The 18,703-nt window shown below is 40.9% G+C and overlaps 1 protein-coding gene across 1 annotated transcript in view; it reads right to left on the bottom strand.

Annotated features, from left to right (window-relative positions):
* Positions 1 to 17,918, bottom strand: part of MARCHF1 (membrane associated ring-CH-type finger 1) — a 536,484-nt gene extending 518,566 nt beyond the window's left edge. The window contains exons 1-2 of the mRNA XM_075347363.1: positions 17,581 to 17,918; positions 17,165 to 17,373 (exon numbers count right to left, since the gene is read on the bottom strand). Coding sequence (XP_075203478.1) covers positions 17,165 to 17,263 — 99 coding nt within the window. The 5' untranslated portion in view covers positions 17,264 to 17,373; positions 17,581 to 17,918. The remainder of the gene's footprint in view (positions 1 to 17,164; positions 17,374 to 17,580) is intronic.
* Between the last annotated feature and the right edge of the window lie 785 nt (positions 17,919 to 18,703).

The following is an 18,703-nucleotide window of genomic DNA, read 5'->3' as shown; positions in this document are numbered from 1 at the left end:
ACAAATTAGACCACTTACATTACAAAGTACTGCAAAGATTTAGAACACTTTCTAACACATCTATTCTATTCTTGGCCAGACCAAAGCATAGGTAGGTGGAGTGGAGATCACATTTCTCTCCACCATACTCCAACAAACTTTTTGTTTTAACCAAATTCAAAGGCAGAGAAAATGATCTCTATTGACTACCCTTGCTTGCCTTAGATATAATACCTAATGACTAACACCAACAGGTGATTTTGATAAAATAAATCGTAGTTGTCTACTCAGCTCTCGTGCATTGGTCACTATGGGGAGAATGCTATACCACATGAAGATACTCAAATGATGTATTATATGAGTGGACAAGGTTCTACACTAGAGATGAGCGGACCCGTTGAAGTTTGGGTATTCAGGTTCAGCTGATCGTTAGATTTGAACTTGACCTGAAACCCATTGGAAGTCACTGATTGGTCAGTTTGGCTCTCTGCCCACATACTGCCAGTCATATACAGAGCACTTCCAGGAGAGGGAGGAATAGTTTTTTTCATTTTTTTTTGTTTTTAAACACTACATGCGAAAATGCTGCTTTTACCCCTAGTGCAAAGCATTCAAACAGTTCAAGAGGCTCAAACTGGTCCAAGCACAGAGTGTACCCAAGCACAGCGATGCTCGTTTGAGTGGTCAGCATACGTAAAGCATCCGATTTTTTTTTTGTATGAACACCGACCTTTAGTGTTTGGGCCCGATAATTTGTATTCATCAAATAAACTGTCACTTTTTAGCATCTCTCAGCTTCAGGTCTTTGGAGAACTTTCTCTATGAAATCCATATACCCAAAGACAAATTTAAAAGGATTGGCTAGATCTACATGGCATAGATTTTTGTGAGAGTAAAAGTAGCAGTCATACCTTGGCTTGAGGTGCCCGAAAGGTAGAATGTCACATATGTGCTAGTCACTAAAAGGCACTTTATATAAATGCAACAACTAAAACAAGTAACACAACAGACATTATATATGTTAATAATACATGAAGATCTAATAGTATTGCAGTTTCATACTATGTTTTGGGCCTCAAAGTCCTTTATCAAGCCACAGTGAAGGCAGAAAGAAACAAACAACAGTAAGATCAAGTAGAAATAGAGAAATGTAAAATGAGTGTGAGTTTTCTGAATTCTCCCGATGGCTCAGGATAATGGACCCGGCTGGGACTCACACCACATTGAACTACTTCACACAAAAGCAGTATGTTACCATCAATATCATAGTTTTTTAAATGCAACATGAAGTTTCAGGTTATACCTCTACATTAGACATATGTATTAATACTGTATATATATATACATATTATATACATACATTTCACTGGAGGTTAAAATGTGCAATACAGGGTAATATTGTAATATTGTGGTACCGTATTAGTCAGAAAAATCAATTGAAATACTATGTCCCAAGAATGACAAAAGTATTTTAGGAGTGATACCTTTATAGGCTAACCAGAAAAATTCTATTAGCAAGCTTTCAGAGCATAAAAGCTCCTTCTTCAGGCAATAACAAATTTGTAATTTGCCTGAAGAAGGAGCCTTTGTGCTCTGAAAGCTTGCTAATATAATTTTTTTTGTTAGCCTTTAAAGAAATCACTCCTAAAATACTTTTGTCATTCTTGGGACATAGTATTTCAACTGGAGGTTAAAGAATGATTCACTGTTTTAGGGTGCACAAAAGAGTGATTACAGAAATTACGTTATATTGGACAAAAATGTTATAAAATGATTTGAGCAAAATGGATGTATAAAAAAGGAAAAACTAAATAATAGAATCAAATTTCACAGCAATGAAAATAGCCACTGAAAATAACTTAATCTTCAATTTCTATTGTATGGTATTTATACTAACTAAGAATAGGAAACTAAGATTTATAATTATTATTTTCATCAGAAAAAGACATACCCATAACTCCACCTGTAGATTTTAAGCACTTATGTACTGAGAACATTCTCCCTAATTTTTGTCTCACAACATTGTAGTTGAAATTCTTTAGAAATCATCTGGTGATTTCCAAAGTAGAAGAACTTATGTTAGTTACTATTGTACATGGATACAAAGAAAGTATAAAAAAGCAGAAAAAAGAATCTATTAAGCCAATTCATGCATAATAATGATACTATTCATATGCATTGTTTACAGGAATTTGGTTTTTGATACAAAGATTGATATGATAATTGGATTCATTGATTTTTTTCCATCTAAGAAAATTGTCTTATAAGTTGATTGTTTCCTTTCTTTGTGTCAACATTAAAGAGAATAGGTTGAACTGGATAGTCTTCTTCCCCTCTCATTTAAGAAAGGAATGGGCAGCCCAGAATGGTGATTTCTCAACCTAAAGGTCAACACACACGGCAAGTAATATGGAGCAAGTGGAATGCGATAAAAAAAATCGCATTCCACTCGGACCAATATTACTCTATGGGGCAGCTCCAATGAACAATTGTTTTCTCAGCCCTAATCGGACCGAGAAAACAGTCGCAGCATGCTGTGGGTGCAATGCGATCCTGTTCCACTCACACCCGTTCAAGTCTATGGAGTGAGAGAAACATCACATTGCTGTCGCGTTACACCGGTGTAATGCGAGAGCAGTGCGATTCTCGCATCAGCCGGCAACGGAGGAGATAGGGAGATAAATCCCTCCCTCTCCTCCCCAGCACTGGCCCTCCCCTCCGCAACTGTGGTTTGATCGCGGGATCGGACAACAGTTGCATGACACTCACATGACACTTGGCTCCTGATGTGCTGCGAGCGTGAGTCGAGTAACATGCGAGGACTCGCAGTAATCCCCATGTGGCCTAAGCCTAAAGCAGGCTGTACACACAGCAACATTGCTAGTGATGTCGCTGGTGAAAGCATCCGCCCCCAACGGTTGTGCGTCACGTGCACATCGCTGCCCGTGGCGCACAACATTGCTCGGACCCGTCAAATGGACTTACCTGCCTAGCGACGTTGCTGTAGCCGGCGAACTGCCTCCTTTCTAATGGGGCGGTTCGTTCGGCATCACAGCGGCATCACTAAGTGGCCGCCCAATAGATACGAAGGGTCGGAGATGAGCGGGTCGAACATCCTGTCCAACTCCTTCCTTCCTCATTGCGGGCGGCCGCAGGTACGGTGATGTTCCTCGTTTCTGCGGTGTCACACATAGCGATATGTGTTGCCGCAGGAACGACGAACAACCTGTGTCCTGCAACAGCAACGATAATTGGGATTAGAACGACGTGTCAACGATCAACGATATGGTGAGTATGTTTGATCGTTAACAGTCGTTCCTGCGTTTCACACGCAATGAACGATGTCACTAACGAGGCCGGATGTGCGTCATGAATTCCGTGACCCCAACGACATCTCCTTAGCGATAACGTTGCGTGTAAAGCCGCTTAAGGCTATGTGCGCACTAGAGATGTGAAGTTTCTCGAGAAAATCTTCTCGAGAAACTTCTGGGAGTGAAAGATTTGCTGACCTCCGGAAAAAATCCGCAGCAAAACCGCATGCGGATTTGCCGCGGATTAGCCGCGGATTAGCCGCGGATTTACCGCGGATTTGCCGCGATTTTCCCGTGGGTGGTTCCCTGCGGATTTTTGCAGTCTGTACTGCAGAAATCCGCGGGGTACCTGCGAATTTAATGGACATGTTCATTTTCTCAAGAAAGTTTCTCGAGAAACTTTTCTCAAGAAATTTTCTTGAGAAAAATCCGCACCAGTGCGCACAGCTTTTTTTTTTTCTCATAGAATTTCATGGGAAATGTCTGCACAAAGATTGCAGACATTTCTCAAGAAATTTCCGCGGCAAATCCACGGGTAAATCCTCGGGTATTTTGCTCTAGTGCGCACATAGCCTTAAGCGGGCTTTACACGCTACGACATCGCTAATGTGGAGTCGTTGGGGTCACGGAATTCGTGACGCACATCCGGCCGCATTAGCGATGCCGTTGCGTGTGACATCGATTAGCGATTTTGCATCGTTGCAAAACAGTGCAAAATCGCTAATCGGCGACACGGGGGTCCATTCCCAATTATCGTTACTTCAGCAGTAACGAGGTTGTTCGTCGTTCCTGCGGCATCACACATCGCTGCGTGTGACGCCGCAGGAGCGAGGAAGCTCTCCCTACCTGCCTCCCGGCCGCTATGCGGAAGGAAGGAGGTGGGCGGGATGTTACGTCCCGCTCATCTCCGCCCCTCCGCTGTGATTGGGCGGCGGTTCAGTGACGTTTCAGTGACGTCGCTGTGACGCCGCACGGACCGCCCCCTTAGAAAGGAGGCGGTTCGCCGGTCACAGCGACGTCGCCGGACAGGTAAGTATGTGTGACGGCTCTGGGCGATGTTGTGCGGCACGGGCAGCGATATGCCCGTGTCGCGCAACAGATGGGGGCGGGTACGCACACTAGCGATATCGGGACCGATATCGCAGTGTGTAAAGTAGCCTTTACACTCATCAGCAAAAGAGGCCAAAAGTCTCCACAATATCACTTCTTAAGGACTCTTTTAGAACTTTAGAGCAAAAGTCATGTCCAAACTTCTGGGTTGTATTATTCTTGCATGCAGAGCGGGATTTCATAACCCTCCGTGGCACTCCTCTCTATGTAAGAAAGTGATGTCACTTGTTATGGTGGTATCTAGCTCTTTGCACTAACCCTGCACTTTTGCCTACTTTACCAAGCAGACTTAAAACAGCCCTATGATTCCATCCCTTCATATACTGAAACAAGTGGATTTTTTGCATATTTCAGCTAGTAAAAATGTACCACACATACCCTATTAATAGCATTATTCCTTTTTGTGCCTATTTTTGGTATGCTATTCCTTTATACAAAATTAAGTGAGCAATGTGATTTGCTCCATTGGAATTATCGCCTAATTTCTTCTTTGCAGCATAACTTTGAATATGGCCTAAAACGCTCCTTAAAGAAAGGGTTAAAAAGATAAGAAGTCCAGCGCAATCCTCAGAGTGTAGTTTTAAAACAATCCACGTTTATTCAGGTAAATCTCTAAACATTTATAGTATACAGAGTGGTCAGCAGAATGAAAAAATAAGAGGTTATAGGGACCCCATCGAACTACGTGTTTTGACACAGTCTTAAGGCCGCTTTACACGCTGCGACATCGCTCAAGTTACCTCATTGGGGTCACGGAATTTGTGACGCACATCCGATCGCTTTAGTGATGTTGTTGCGTGTGACACCTATGAGCGATTTTGCATCGTTGCAAAAACGTGCAAAATCGCTCATCGGTGACATGGGGGTCCATTCTCTAATATCCTTGCTGCAGCAGTAACAAAGTTGTTCCTTGTTCCTGCGGCAGCACACATCAGTATGTGTGACGCCGCAGGAACGAGGAACCTCACCTTACCTGCCTCCCGCCCGCAATGCAGAATGAAGCAGGTGGGCGGGATATTCGTCCCACTCATCTCCGCCCCTCCACTTCTATTGGGCGGTGGTTCAGTGACGCAGCTGTGACGTCGCTGTGACGCTGAATGAACCGCCCCCTTAGAAAGGTGGTGTTTTGCCGGTCACAGCGACATCGCAGGGCAGGTAAGTAGTGTGACGGGTCTGGGCAATGTTGTGCACCACGGAAGGCGATTTGCCCATGTCGCACAACCGATGGGGGCGGGTACTCACGCTAGCGACATTGGTACCGATATCACAGCATGTAAAGTGGCCTTATGTCTATGTGTCGAAACGCGTAGTTCGATGGGGTCCCTATAGCCTCTATTTTTTCATTCTGCTGACCGCTCTGTATACTACAAATTTTTATGGATTTACCTGAATAAATGTGGATTGTTTTAAAACTACACTCTGAGGACTGCGCTGGACTTCTTATCTTTTTAACCCTGAATTTGGCAGCCAAGCCTTCCGTGCGCTGGGTCCAGACAGACAGCGGTGAACAGCAAATCGGTGAGCTGATCTTTTTTCTTCGCTCCTTAAAGAAAGGTGCACATGGTTGGGCAATTGTAGGTCATCAGTTTTCAGGCACTGACCTGTTAGACACCAAAAAAGTCTTGTGAGTGGGGAAGCAGTGGCCATCTTAGTGTCTTGTGCTGGGGCTGAGGGGAGATAAGGATTGTGGGCCGCAGACGGAATTAATGGTGAGACTTCTCCCAGTTGATTACTCCTGCTCTGGAGCCTTTCTTATGATAAAGTGCAGTGACATCAAGTTGCTACAGCTTCAGCCACTATCTATCTATTCCCTGAAACATGAATCCTCTATACAGTAATCAGACAGGGGCTAGTGAAGGAGTTTGCAACATTGGAGGCCCATATCTCATAAAGTGAACAGGAGCCCTTTTCTGGACATGGTGACATAGGCTGTGAGCAGTCATGCCTCACGTGACATAGCAATCATCCTTTGTACACTTGGTGTGCTGAAGTGTGTGAACCCTATCCATGTACCCTACACAGACAGATGTAGAGTGGGGAATTCTTGAAACACAGATGTTTGTTATTTTTTAACCCTTGCAGCATGCTGTCCTCAGCTTACATTGCAAAATCCTGGTGACAGATTCCCTTTAAATAGGTATTAGGATATAAGGCTTCCTGATGAAAATGGGCATATTAAAATATCGACCAACCAAATGGCAGCTGTTTATGACTGTTCTAAGTGTAGATTAAAATGTGTGCTTTTATCTCAATGGAGACAAATATGGATCAACCCCAATAGGTAAGATAATTGAAGAGCAAAACACAATTCCTATGGCCCAACATTAAATATCATACCACGAGCACCTGTGGCCAACCTATGGGGATCTAAAAATGGTGAATATTGTCCTGGGATAGCAGATACACCAAGAATCCCTGTTTTTTCTGTCTCAGTGATAGTAGATGAGAAAATGAGCATTGGATGAGAAACCAGTGGCCTCTGAGAGAACACGTAGTAGGAGAAAACAATGTAAATGCAGAACCATTGGTTCACAGAAATAAGCTCTTTTGCCACCACTGCACATATAATAAAGCAGATTGTAAAGGTTCTAGAATATATCTGCACAAAATTTCCAGCGCTCACCATGGAGAATCAAAAGGTGAGTATTTTTGACAGTCCTCAAATCAGAGGATTCATAAAAGATCCACACTTCAGAGATTCATTGAATAATGCTGAGGCAGATGCATGGTATCCTTTCACTATGGTTGTGCAGAATTTTCTAAATCTAAAGTAGATAGTTATACTGAACTAGTAGAAAGAATGCTATTTTCTTTCCATTACTATGGCTGTACAATGAGTATCAAAGTGCATTATCTCTATAGCCACCTGGATCATTTCCCAGAAAACTTTGGTAAAGTGAAGAGCAAGGAAAACAGTTTCACTAAACTTTAAGAACTGTAGCTGAAAGATAACGACAACACTGGGATACCCACATGATGTTGGATTACTGCTTGTCTTTTCAAAGTATCTTTAAAGAGCTGCTCTTGCTAAGAATCTTAATAAATGATCAATGGCTCAAAGAAAACTTATTATTGATATTTAATTCTTATATTGCGAATTAAATTCTTCATAAATAAAATAAATCTACATGTATGATTTTTGTTTAATAACCAAGAAGGCAAAATAATAATGTTTAGTAGACATCAGTCCTAGTTTTTCAATCAGTCACATGCATATAAATAGGGTATCACATCTCATTAACTACAGCTGATGGAAGAAAAATAAGGGCAGATTTAGAATCAGCTAAAAAAATTACCTAAAAACAAGTTACATTTCTCAGTCACTAATTTTTAAGTTCCCAGGATAATCTGAGGAGTCTACCATATATTCTTCTGAAAGGTACGTACACTCAAGTGTCTACTAGGATGAGCAGAAATAAAAAGGTCTTCTGCAGCAGAAAAACTGTTTTCTATTAATATATACAGGCTCTGGTTTCCCACATTGTTGATAATGACTATAAGTTTCATTATGTTTAGGGGGTATCCATGAAATTGTAAACTTTACGAGTTATCTTTCCACAATTAAGTTAATTTTGTTTTGTTTGTTGATTATTCTAGTTTGTTCTACTTTCCTATGTCCTTTAATGACTCAGATTGGACTAGTCACTTTCTATGGAAGACTTCATTCTATTACAAATCTCAGTAATCAGATGTTCTTTGCTATATCCTTTATGGTAAAGTTTTCATGCTTTGTGAAGCGGTTTCTCTTATTTAGATTTTCTATAAATACCGTATATACTGGCGTATAAGACGACTTTTTACCCCCTTAAAATAATGGCTACAGTGGGGGGTCGTCTTATACGCTGGATATACGGGGGGGGGGTGTGTATGTACACTGCAGCGTCCAGGGGAGGTGGTGGAAGCAGCTCTGGAGCGCAGGTGAACGCTGCGGCCTGCATCCTTTGATCTCCTGCACCCGCTCATATAATATGCACAGCCGCTGTCCATCTCCAATGGTGCTGAAATCGCACGCAGTGAGGGGCTGGAGCAGCGGTGCATATTATATGAGCCTGCGCCCCCCTGTGATCGCACATGTCCCCCCCGTGTTAGATTTGGCCCCCAGGCTGCTGCTCATTCTAAAATAAAAAAGCTTCACTTACCCCCTCCAGCGTTTCTCCCTGTGTCCCTGCTTCCACTGTAATCAGGCAGAGAGCTCAGCCTGCTGTGCCGATCACATGACCGCACTGACAACCAGGAAGTGGAAGAACAGAAGCACGGAGCAGACAGGAGATAAGGAAAGAGGGTTTTATTTTACTTTGGGCAGCAGCCTAGGGGCCATATCTGACACAGGGGGACTTGTGCGATCTATAGGGGCCATGGGCAGCACTATGGGGGCGATATCTGACACAGGGGGACTTGTGCGATCTATATAGGGGCCATGGGCAGCACTATGGGGGAGATATCTAACACAGGGGGACTTGTGCCCATTATGGGCCCCAGTGAGCTGCTTCTAACCCCCCAGATGTATGCCCTGCCAATCCCCCCCCCCCCCCCCGCCGATGCCGCGGGTGCTGTACCCGCCGAGCCGCGGGTGCAGGCCCCACAGAGCAGCAGAGTTGTGTGTATTTGTCTGTATGTAGCAGAGTTGTATGTGTTTGTCTGTATGTAGCAGAGTTGTACGTGTTTGTCTGTATGTAGCAGAGTTGTATGTGTTTGTATGTAGCAGAGTTGTATGTGTTTGTCTGTATGTAGCAGAGTTGTATGTGTTTGTCTGTATGTAGCAGAGTTGTATGTGTTTGTCTGTATGTAGCAGAGTTGTATGTGTTTGTCTGTATGTAGCAGAGTTGTATGTGTTTGTATGTAGCAGAGTTGTACGTGTTTGTCTGTATGTAGCAGAGTTGTATGTGTTTGTCTGAATGTAGCAGAGTTGTATGTGTTTGTCTGAATGTAGCAGAGTTGTACGTGTTTGTCTGTATGTAGCAGAGTTGTACGTGTTTGTCTGTATGTAGCAGAGTTGTACGTGTTTGTCTGTATGTAGCAGAGTTGTATGTGTTTGTCTGTATGTAGCAGAGTTGTATGTGTTTGTCTGTATGTAGCAGAGTTGTGTGTATTTGTCTGTATGTAGCAGAGTTGTATGTGTTTGTCTGTATGTAGCAGAGTTGTACGTGTTTGTCTGTATGTAGCAGAGTTGTAAGTGTTTGTCTGTATGTAGCAGAGTTGTATGTGTTTGTCTGTATGTAGCAGAGTTGTACGTGTTTGTCTGTATGTAGCAGAGTTGTATGTGTTTGTCTGTATGTAGCAGAGTTGTATGTGTTTGTCTGTATGTAGCAGAGTTGTATGTGTTTGTCTGTATGTAGCAGAGTTGTATGTGTTTGTCTGTATGTAGCAGAGTTGTGTGTGTTTGTCTGCATGTAGCAGAGTTGTGTGTGTTTGTCTGTATGTAGCAGAGTTGTGTGTGTTTGTCTGTTTGTAGCAGAGTTGTGTGTGTTTGTCTGTTTGTAGCAGAGTTGTGTGTGTTTGTCTGTTTGTAGCAGAGTTGTGTGTGTCTGTTTGTAGCAGAGTGTAGTACCATTGTTTCAGTCCAGTTGTGGCTTTATACAGCAGGGAGGAGCATTCCTTGCTGTACTAAGTGAACATTGGAGCGATTGATCTGTCAATGGCCCTTTAAAAACATATTGTACGGCTCTCGCGGAATTAAAATTAACATGTTGCAATCAAAGCAGACTTTTTTTAATTTGGGAGCGGGGTAGTCTTATACAGTGAGTATATCCCAAATTCTATATTTTTAGGGCAGAAGTTGGGGGTCGTCTTATACGCCCAGTCGTCTTATACGCCGGCATATACGGTATATGTCTTCCCAATTAAGATATATGTCTTGGGATATGAGGGGCCTCAGCTCCCCTGGTAAGGATGAAAGTATTTTCACTAGTTAAGAAGTTCCATTCTCATATAATGGGCTTTCTGGAGACACCTCTCACTACAGACTCAAATAGGCTGTTGAAGAAACCCTGGGTACAATGGTCAGTACACTCTTTCCACACCAGATATTTTAGAGGTCTCATTGCTAGTACATAAATCGGTTAGGTGGGAAGCTAAGGTTACGTCGAGAAGTCCAGAAAACAGTTTTGTTTCTACACATGCAGTAATAAAGTTTAACAGTATGAAATAATGTGTTTATATAACCCTACTCAAGCTAGTGTAGAATTAATTAAACAATTAGTGAGCTTCTCCTTAAGCTACACAGATTATATGTATGAGAGACTTTAATTTGGTTATGAATGATATATGGAGGGTAATGGAAAGGTGGATTTATGTTGAGCTTCCCACCCTAATTTTCTAGAATTCTCTTGTCACTTGTTAGACATACTTTATCTCAAATAGCTTATCTTTTTTGGGTCTATTGATGGGCTACCTGGGTGGAGAAAGTGGAGCACGGTTGCCAAGGGATTTCAGACCACAGCCTGGTATTACTCCTCCTATATAGGTCATAGACCTTTCTGATAATGTAATACCTTTTGGCTGACACTCATAGGCCCCAATGATAGAATTCCTGATTAACTGGAATGTTTTGCAGCTGTACATGAAACTCCCCAAGACATTAATTTATTTTGGGGTACACTTCAGACAGATCTTAGAGGTTATTCAACTAAAGTCCTTAAATACTGTGCACACTTCATAAGACAACCAGAACACTAACCAGTCTGGAATCCACACCAGCTGGATGAAAAAGTGACTAAGCACACCAATCAATTTTTGGAAAATAGAAATAGCTTTTTTATTCACAATTGATTTCAAAATTCATAATATTAAAACAGAAGAGCCACCTGGGGGACACGATTAAATCCAGATACAGACCTCCATGAACAATATAGTCAAAATTGAAGGAAGAGCCTATATATATTAATTTGTTGACATTTTATTCAGTAGCTAACTTGCTCAGCACTCTCATTAGAACTAAAAGGATGGTCTCATATCTCTTTCAAAAAATCCTTACAATTTTATGCTAAATACCAATAATCTAATAGATATATTTCATTTTATTATTAGAATATCTGAATCATGAGATCATTAAAAAAAATTGCACAAAATATTATGAATATCTTCAGTTCCACTAAGGTGCGCTATAATTCTCACAAAACTGACCTCCTATGGTGCATATTCTGTATTCAGTGTATAATAATACATATTCCATGTATATACTGCCATAAACCAATCCCCACACTAGTTGTCAGGTATAAACTGATCAATAAAGCAGCTTAAAGGCTGCTTTACATGCAGCGACATCACTAGCAATATCGCTCGTGAAAGCACCCACCTCCGTCATTTGTGCGTCACAGGCAAATTGCCTTCCTAGCGACATCGCTCTGGCCGGCGAACAGCCTCTTTTCTACGGGGGCAGTTCATGTGGCGTCACAGCGACGTCACACTGCAGGCGTCCAATAGAAGCGGAGGGGCGGAGAGCAGCCGCATGAAAGTCATCACGCCCACCTCGTTGCCGGAGGACGCAGGTACGGTGTTGTTCATCGTTCCTGGGATGTCACACGTAGCGATGTCTGCGGCCTTAGGAACGACGAACAACCTGCGTCTAGAACAAGCAATGATATTTGGGAAATGGACGACGTGTCAACAATCAACGATTTGGGAAGTATTTTGCAACGTACGTGTCACACACAACAATGTCGCTAACAAGGCCGGATGTGCATCACAAATTCCGTGACCCTAACGGCATCTCGTTAGCGATGTCGTTACGTGTAAAGCCCCCTTAACAGACTATGCTAATGGTATATACATAAATCATGTATTCTTGCCATACATTGCTGCTAAAATTATCACAGTAGATGTATCTCTAATCAGCAAAATAGCCTGACAAACGATGTTAATACTAAATATTGCAAATAACAATTGCTGGCAAGTTATAAATGCCTAGCAAGGTACATCTATGCACTCACCCATGATATTCCCCGTTGGCAACAGTCACCACTGTAATCCCAACGCGCGTTTCGCATGGGCTTCCTCGGAGGGTAATTAATAAATAGCCTTTGTGATCAAGAGGAAGTGTTGTTTGTGTGCACACCCTATTGGAGTTGAAACCCTCCCCCTTAGAATCTTTGACGACTTTTTTGGCACCTCAGCTAGTTCATTGACTGCACCATGCACTTTCCCTTTGCATGTATTCAGTCTGTTTGTCTGTGTTAATGTTTAATCATATATCTTTTCATTTTTGTGAATTCATGGCTCCAATCTTCTATAGGTTTAATAATTGCTTTTTTTATTGTGTTTACCCCTTGAAGAGGCTCTGTGTTGTTTTTTTTATGTATGTGGTTGTTGTTGTTGCCAATTGTACCTTTGAAAATTTCAATAAAGACCATTGAAATAAAATATGCACCAAATTACTTACATGTGTTTGAATTCTCACTGCATGAGGCCATAATAGATCCAGAAGGGGTAATTTATCATTTTCGATATGTCGCCCTGAGCTGTGCTGGACCTTTGTTTTGATGCTGAGAGGGCTTTTTGAGGATGCGATTTCCATGTAAAGTACTAAAGTTCCCATATTTCCTATTCCCTATCACAGACATTTCCTCTATTTACAGACACCTACATGTCCATCTATTACGAGGTGCAAAGTAGTGTTGGAATCATCACACACAACAATGATCTTGTTACTGAGGCACAGCTCTGCCGTTCTGTTGCGCTCCTGTTCTGCTGCTCACCAGACACTGTCCTTATACTGACAGGCAGAGAACACTGTTAATAAGAGACATGATATATGTTCTACAGAGATAGAGATGGAGGAAATAATCTTGTGTCCATGATACTAGACATCACTCAACAACCAGATAAACATTAAGAATAAGCCAGGTAGCAAAAGTTAACTGGCACAAATAGAAACAACTTTCAGCTACAAACAGAACATGAGTGATAAAGTGTTTTGCAGATAAACCACTTGAAAATACTTTGTTTAAATCAAAAAACTCCTTTTAATGACATTTTTAGCCATACAAATTATATTCAGCTATTGCCTTGCCTACGAAAGATCATACCTTGCCAACAAAAGAAAGTGTACAAGCATAGAGAATATGTTGCATAAGACAATAAGAATAATTAAAAGGCATGCTGTTTACGTCTAATCAGGTCAATCCTTTTTGTAACAGAGCTTAGTGTATCTGTTAGCACGGATTTAGAAAAGAACACTTACAAAATCACTGTTTCCTAAGCACATCTTTCCAGACTTACACAACAATTAGTAACGTATTCAGAAAGCACTCCACACAAAAATATATAAGAAAACTAAAATGTTATGGAGAACATTGTGAAAAGCACACGTTTCTGCTGTTTTTTCCCCAGCATGTATTCAAATATAGTAATCCGCATAGTTACATTGTATTCTTACATTATATTATTCTTAGTTGTGTCAAGAATTAAAGATTGTTAACTTTTTATTATACCTTATTAAAGAATATTTCGACTTTTAAACTGAGATATCAGAAGGTTTACTGGGAAGAAATATACACATGCTGTACAAAAAGGGGATATAGTAACAGAATTCAGGATATCTTAAGTATTGGAGTTTTCTTTACGCTCCACACCAGCTTTACTAGTGTAGGGTAATTTTTTGCTATAGCAAATTAATAGCGACATGGTGTCCAGATGGTCACCCTTAGACAATTTCTGAGTTGGCATTCCCTGCTTTAAAAAGTGGCAGCTCCTTGGCAATATCTTGATATCCAGCATAGACTGGACATTGCTTGCTAATTTTCAGATTGTACAAGTACCAACTGCCAAGGTTTTATGAGGTTGCAGGTGGCGTTATTACACCAATTCATTCATAGGGACTGACATTTTTCTGTGTCATAAAAAGTAATAAAAAACTTAAATCTTACAAAATAAAATGCAGCCGCCATTAGATCTTATTGCATACCGTTATATTCTTGTCTTTATTATTGGACAGATTGAGTCTGTCTGATCAGGAGCCATGTTTTGTTAATGGCTTTCATCTCTGACTCATAGAGAATGGTGCAATGTAGAAGAGCCCCCTCTTGGGTGTCCATGTGCCCGAATTGAATCTGATATTTACACTTACAAAAGAATTTAGTGCTTATGTTTATCAGAAAAATATTGTAGCAGTGTCCATACATGGAATGATCTTAATATCAATCACACAACCTGGTAAAAGCATTCGGTCATCTCCAGCAAGTGTTACAAAATAAGTCTACCTCTCCTGCCATGCCCAATGATTATGATAGATCTCCAACAGCATAATCAGCCACAAAGAAATGACAATATATCATGAAAAATACATAGTAGTGGTAGGAAACCATCAAACTACTCTTCCCTTCCCTAAAAAATTATACTTAGAACTGTGTGGAATTCACTCAACCTCTGAGCCATACAATAGCTGCTATGGCTGCTGCCACTATAGTTATACCAAAGCATGTGACACCAAGTACCAAGACAAGTAGAGATCAATGGCTGTACAAGTGGAAACATCAAAACTAAAGTCTTACTTTACTGATAAATACTGTTGAATTGTGTTGAATTGAAAGATCATTAATGGAGGCGGTACAACAATCGCTGCAAAAATATTGATCACAAATACTGAAGTATCAAGATAACGCCACTTCCAACAGTATAAAAGGGTGTGTCTAGGACTTTCTTTTTTTTCCTATATGCCAAAAAAGTAGCAAGCAGGCAGCTGCTAACAGAGGCAACTACCTGCCAGCTGTATCGAGAGCCAGCTCAGAGCAGTCACTGACCATTCATGTCAGTGATTTGCAGCGCTACATTAACAGAGCAGCTCTATTTCTTCTAGTCTGCTCTGTTGAAGGGGTGTGACTGCCTATGCCATGCTGATTGACAGCCAGCTTCCTGTAGTTAGGCAGAGTAGAACGGAAAAGAAGCCACTGCTCTATCGATATCACGTCAGAGGAAGTGGCTGAATTGCTGACAGGAATTTCCTGTGACCTCTCTGTGCCAGTGAACAACAGCTTTGGGCACAATAGGCAAGTAGTTAGCAACTACCTGCCTGTCTGCTAGTCCTTAGGCACATTGTGAAAAAAAGTATGAAGCCTACCCTTAAAGGATATATATATATATATATATATATTATAGTGGTGGTGAATGAAAGGGCTAAAATCCTGGGGGACTTCAAGATCCAGACAGATAAGCAAGTGGTAGCTAACCAACCAGATATTCTGATAGTATACAAGGATCAGAAGGCAGCAATGATAATAGATGTGGCAGTGCCTAATTACAGTAACATCAGAAAGAAAGAATATGAGAAGCTAGAGAAATACCAGGGCCTTAAAGAACAACTGCAGAAGATGTGGAAGGTGACGGTAACAGTAATTCCAGTGGTTATAGGAGCCCTTGGGGCAGTGACCCCTAAGTTGGAAAAATGGCTGCAACATTATATATATATATCCAAAATGTATTCAAATCTCCTGGCACCTGTGACTTACTTTCTAAGGAAAGGATTCTTAATGTTGTACATGTACATTTAAATTCATAAAAGGTGGATCAATTGTACGAACAGTAAATGATATTCACGTATTGTATTATTCGACTTTAAACACTGAGGACAAGAATAATTTATATAAGGGGATCAAGATGTCAAGCTCAAGTCAAAGCAAGATGCTGCTGTCTCCTCAATGAATCTTTCACAATGATTTTGACCAATCAGCTATCCAAGAAGAATGACTAAAATGATAAATGGCCAGAGAAACTTGACCCTTAGGTCATCTCTTTGCACCCTTCCAACAAGCTAACTATTTTTAGGTAGGCACAATTTTATGAAGTAAAGGATAAATAAGTCCACCACATTTCCCAGCTTACATAGACTCGAATCATGCAACTTTACATTTTGCTTTTGCTCGTGTGAGAACTGTCAATAAAAAAAGTGTTAATCATTCCAATTGGCAGTTTTACTAACCCTTGTAGTAATGGAAATCTCCTAGCCTGGTCCCATAAGGCTATTAGATAGAATTACAAAGTATCAAGTCCAGTAAAAAAAAATATACATATGGATTCACTTGATTGGGGCAGTACATCTGGGTGGTCCCTATGCAGGGACAATCAATGAAGAGCATGCAGTAAGACACAAGAGATCTGACCCCACTAAAAGTGATACCTTCACGATATAGGACAACACTAGATATTCACACTACAAAATCAAACTTTAAAGTCCATGTTGATAGTAACACCTTGGGTAATCTAAGAATAAGCGACATGAGATTTCTAGAATATTAAAACATTCCATCATATTAATCATCTGAATTCCCTTCAACAGGCTCTAGTCATTAGGAACGAGGATTATAATTAATTATAAGGCTGGTAACAATGCAATGACTGACTCCTTGGGAAAGGTCTACAGTGCTTAATATAGCATCTACAGCTTAAGATTCAGTAAGTGCTCTGGTAATGAAAGCTTTAATGAGTGGCTAATAATCGATGCCTCTGTTTCATTTTCCTAATGCAGTCATTACTACTATTATTAGTAGTATTTTATTCATTTTTATTATTAATAATAATAGTTATAATACTTTTGTACAAATAGATTTCTTATCACTGTCTTTTGAGAAATGGAATTTTAATCAAGTACATAATATAAGAAAGACATTTTAATACATCATTATAATTTCAAAGCAGCCAACGTAAAAAAATCATGGACTTTGATATCTAGCTATGTAAGCATTAGCATTTGCACAGATTTATCATGAAAAGCAATACTGTCAGTTTTGGAAATTATGTACATTACATTAGGCGAGAAAAAAATCACTACTTACGTCAACTTCTTTGTTTTTTTCTCTGTTTTTTCCCATTGAACTTCTCCCATTGCTAGCAGTTTCTCTTGCAGGGACTACAGAGATCTGTTGCAGGGGCATATTGCTGGGATTGCAGGTAGCCAATTCCTGATTGGATACTTGGTATATTCACTCCCCCTTTGTAGCCCACCTGTATAACAGCTCATATCCTTGATTTTCCAAAATCAGTTCTACGCACAAACAGAAAAAAAAAATATTATTGGAAATGAATCTTTAGATGCAATCCAGATCTTCTGCAAGCGAAAGACACAAAAAAAGCCATAATCCGGTTAGTTTTGCAAAAAAGATGAACACGACAAGTTCTAGGTAATTTGCTCTGTCATTCGTACACCCTTTCACTCCCCCAGGAGCAGTGTGCAATTCAATTTCTATGGTACCTAATAGCTGTCATGGAAACCAAGGAAACCTGGGTCTCACAGGCCATTATTAGCAGGCGCTTTCTCTAATGGCACAGACTTCCACATTTGCAGCGGCTGCCACTTCTGCTTTTGTTTCCCAGTTGATTCCCCAGGAGGCTACTAAGCACCCTGAGACACTGCATCATGCTGACTAGGTAAATAGGCATGAGGCTGAAAAGCTTAGTGCCCTATTTTGGAGCCAAATCTGTTCCTTGAAAAGCGCAGATAGCTTGCTGTGTCGTTCATGCGTCTAATCTGCTTAGGTCAAAGGATCTGCCTTCAAGTGAAGAACAGCAGTGAGTGAATCAGGTGTAAAGAGGAGCCTCACACTGGCAGGAGCAATGTGCTATTCTGAGGCTGATTGTAAAGCTCCAGCCACTTGCTGTATTGTGTGTATATGAGACATAATCAGCTGCTGCAGCACAGGCGAAGCCAACAGGCGCAGAACACACACGGCCGTCCGCACACCGGGGCTCTCACGCTGCGCCGGCAACCTGTACACAATTCCGTAAGCGTGGTATTTACAGCAACTGCCTTATTACCACCGGAAGACATTAACTTTTCTCTTGCTGTCACGTTTGTGACATTATCTGATGGGAGCGCTGATTACCATACTAATTTGTAAAGTGCCTATATTCCTTCAAAAAGACACTGACAGCGAGAAAATGAAGTAGGATTAATGCACGAGAGGAGATGGGCATTAATTAGGGATGATCGAATACTTTGATTATTCGGCTTCGCGAATATTTTCCGAATACCTTGCCGCTATTCGACTATTCGCGAATATTCGATGCACAATGTAAGTTTATGGGAAACCCAAATAATAACTATTCGGTACTATTCGGGCTTCCCACAGGCTTACATTGTGCATCGAATAGCCAAATAGCAGCGAGGTATTCAGAAAATATTCGCGAAGCCAAAAATGTGAGGTATTCGATCATCCCTAGTGTTAATTAAAGAGGGTAACTGTGGGGCAACGCTGGAAAGAATGACGTCTACAGAGAAAATATGAAAATAAATTAGATAAATAGGTGTAAAGCACTATCTGTCTAAGTTATATATTGTTGTTCCTCTAAGGTCTGTTTCACACATCAGTGAAAAA

Source organism: Anomaloglossus baeobatrachus, chromosome 1 (genome assembly GCF_048569485.1).
Source record: "Anomaloglossus baeobatrachus isolate aAnoBae1 chromosome 1, aAnoBae1.hap1, whole genome shotgun sequence".
Lineage (NCBI taxonomy): Eukaryota > Metazoa > Chordata > Amphibia > Anura > Aromobatidae > Anomaloglossus > Anomaloglossus baeobatrachus.
The sequence above is the reverse complement of the archived record's forward strand: the minus strand, read 5'-3'. Positions and strand labels throughout refer to the sequence as shown.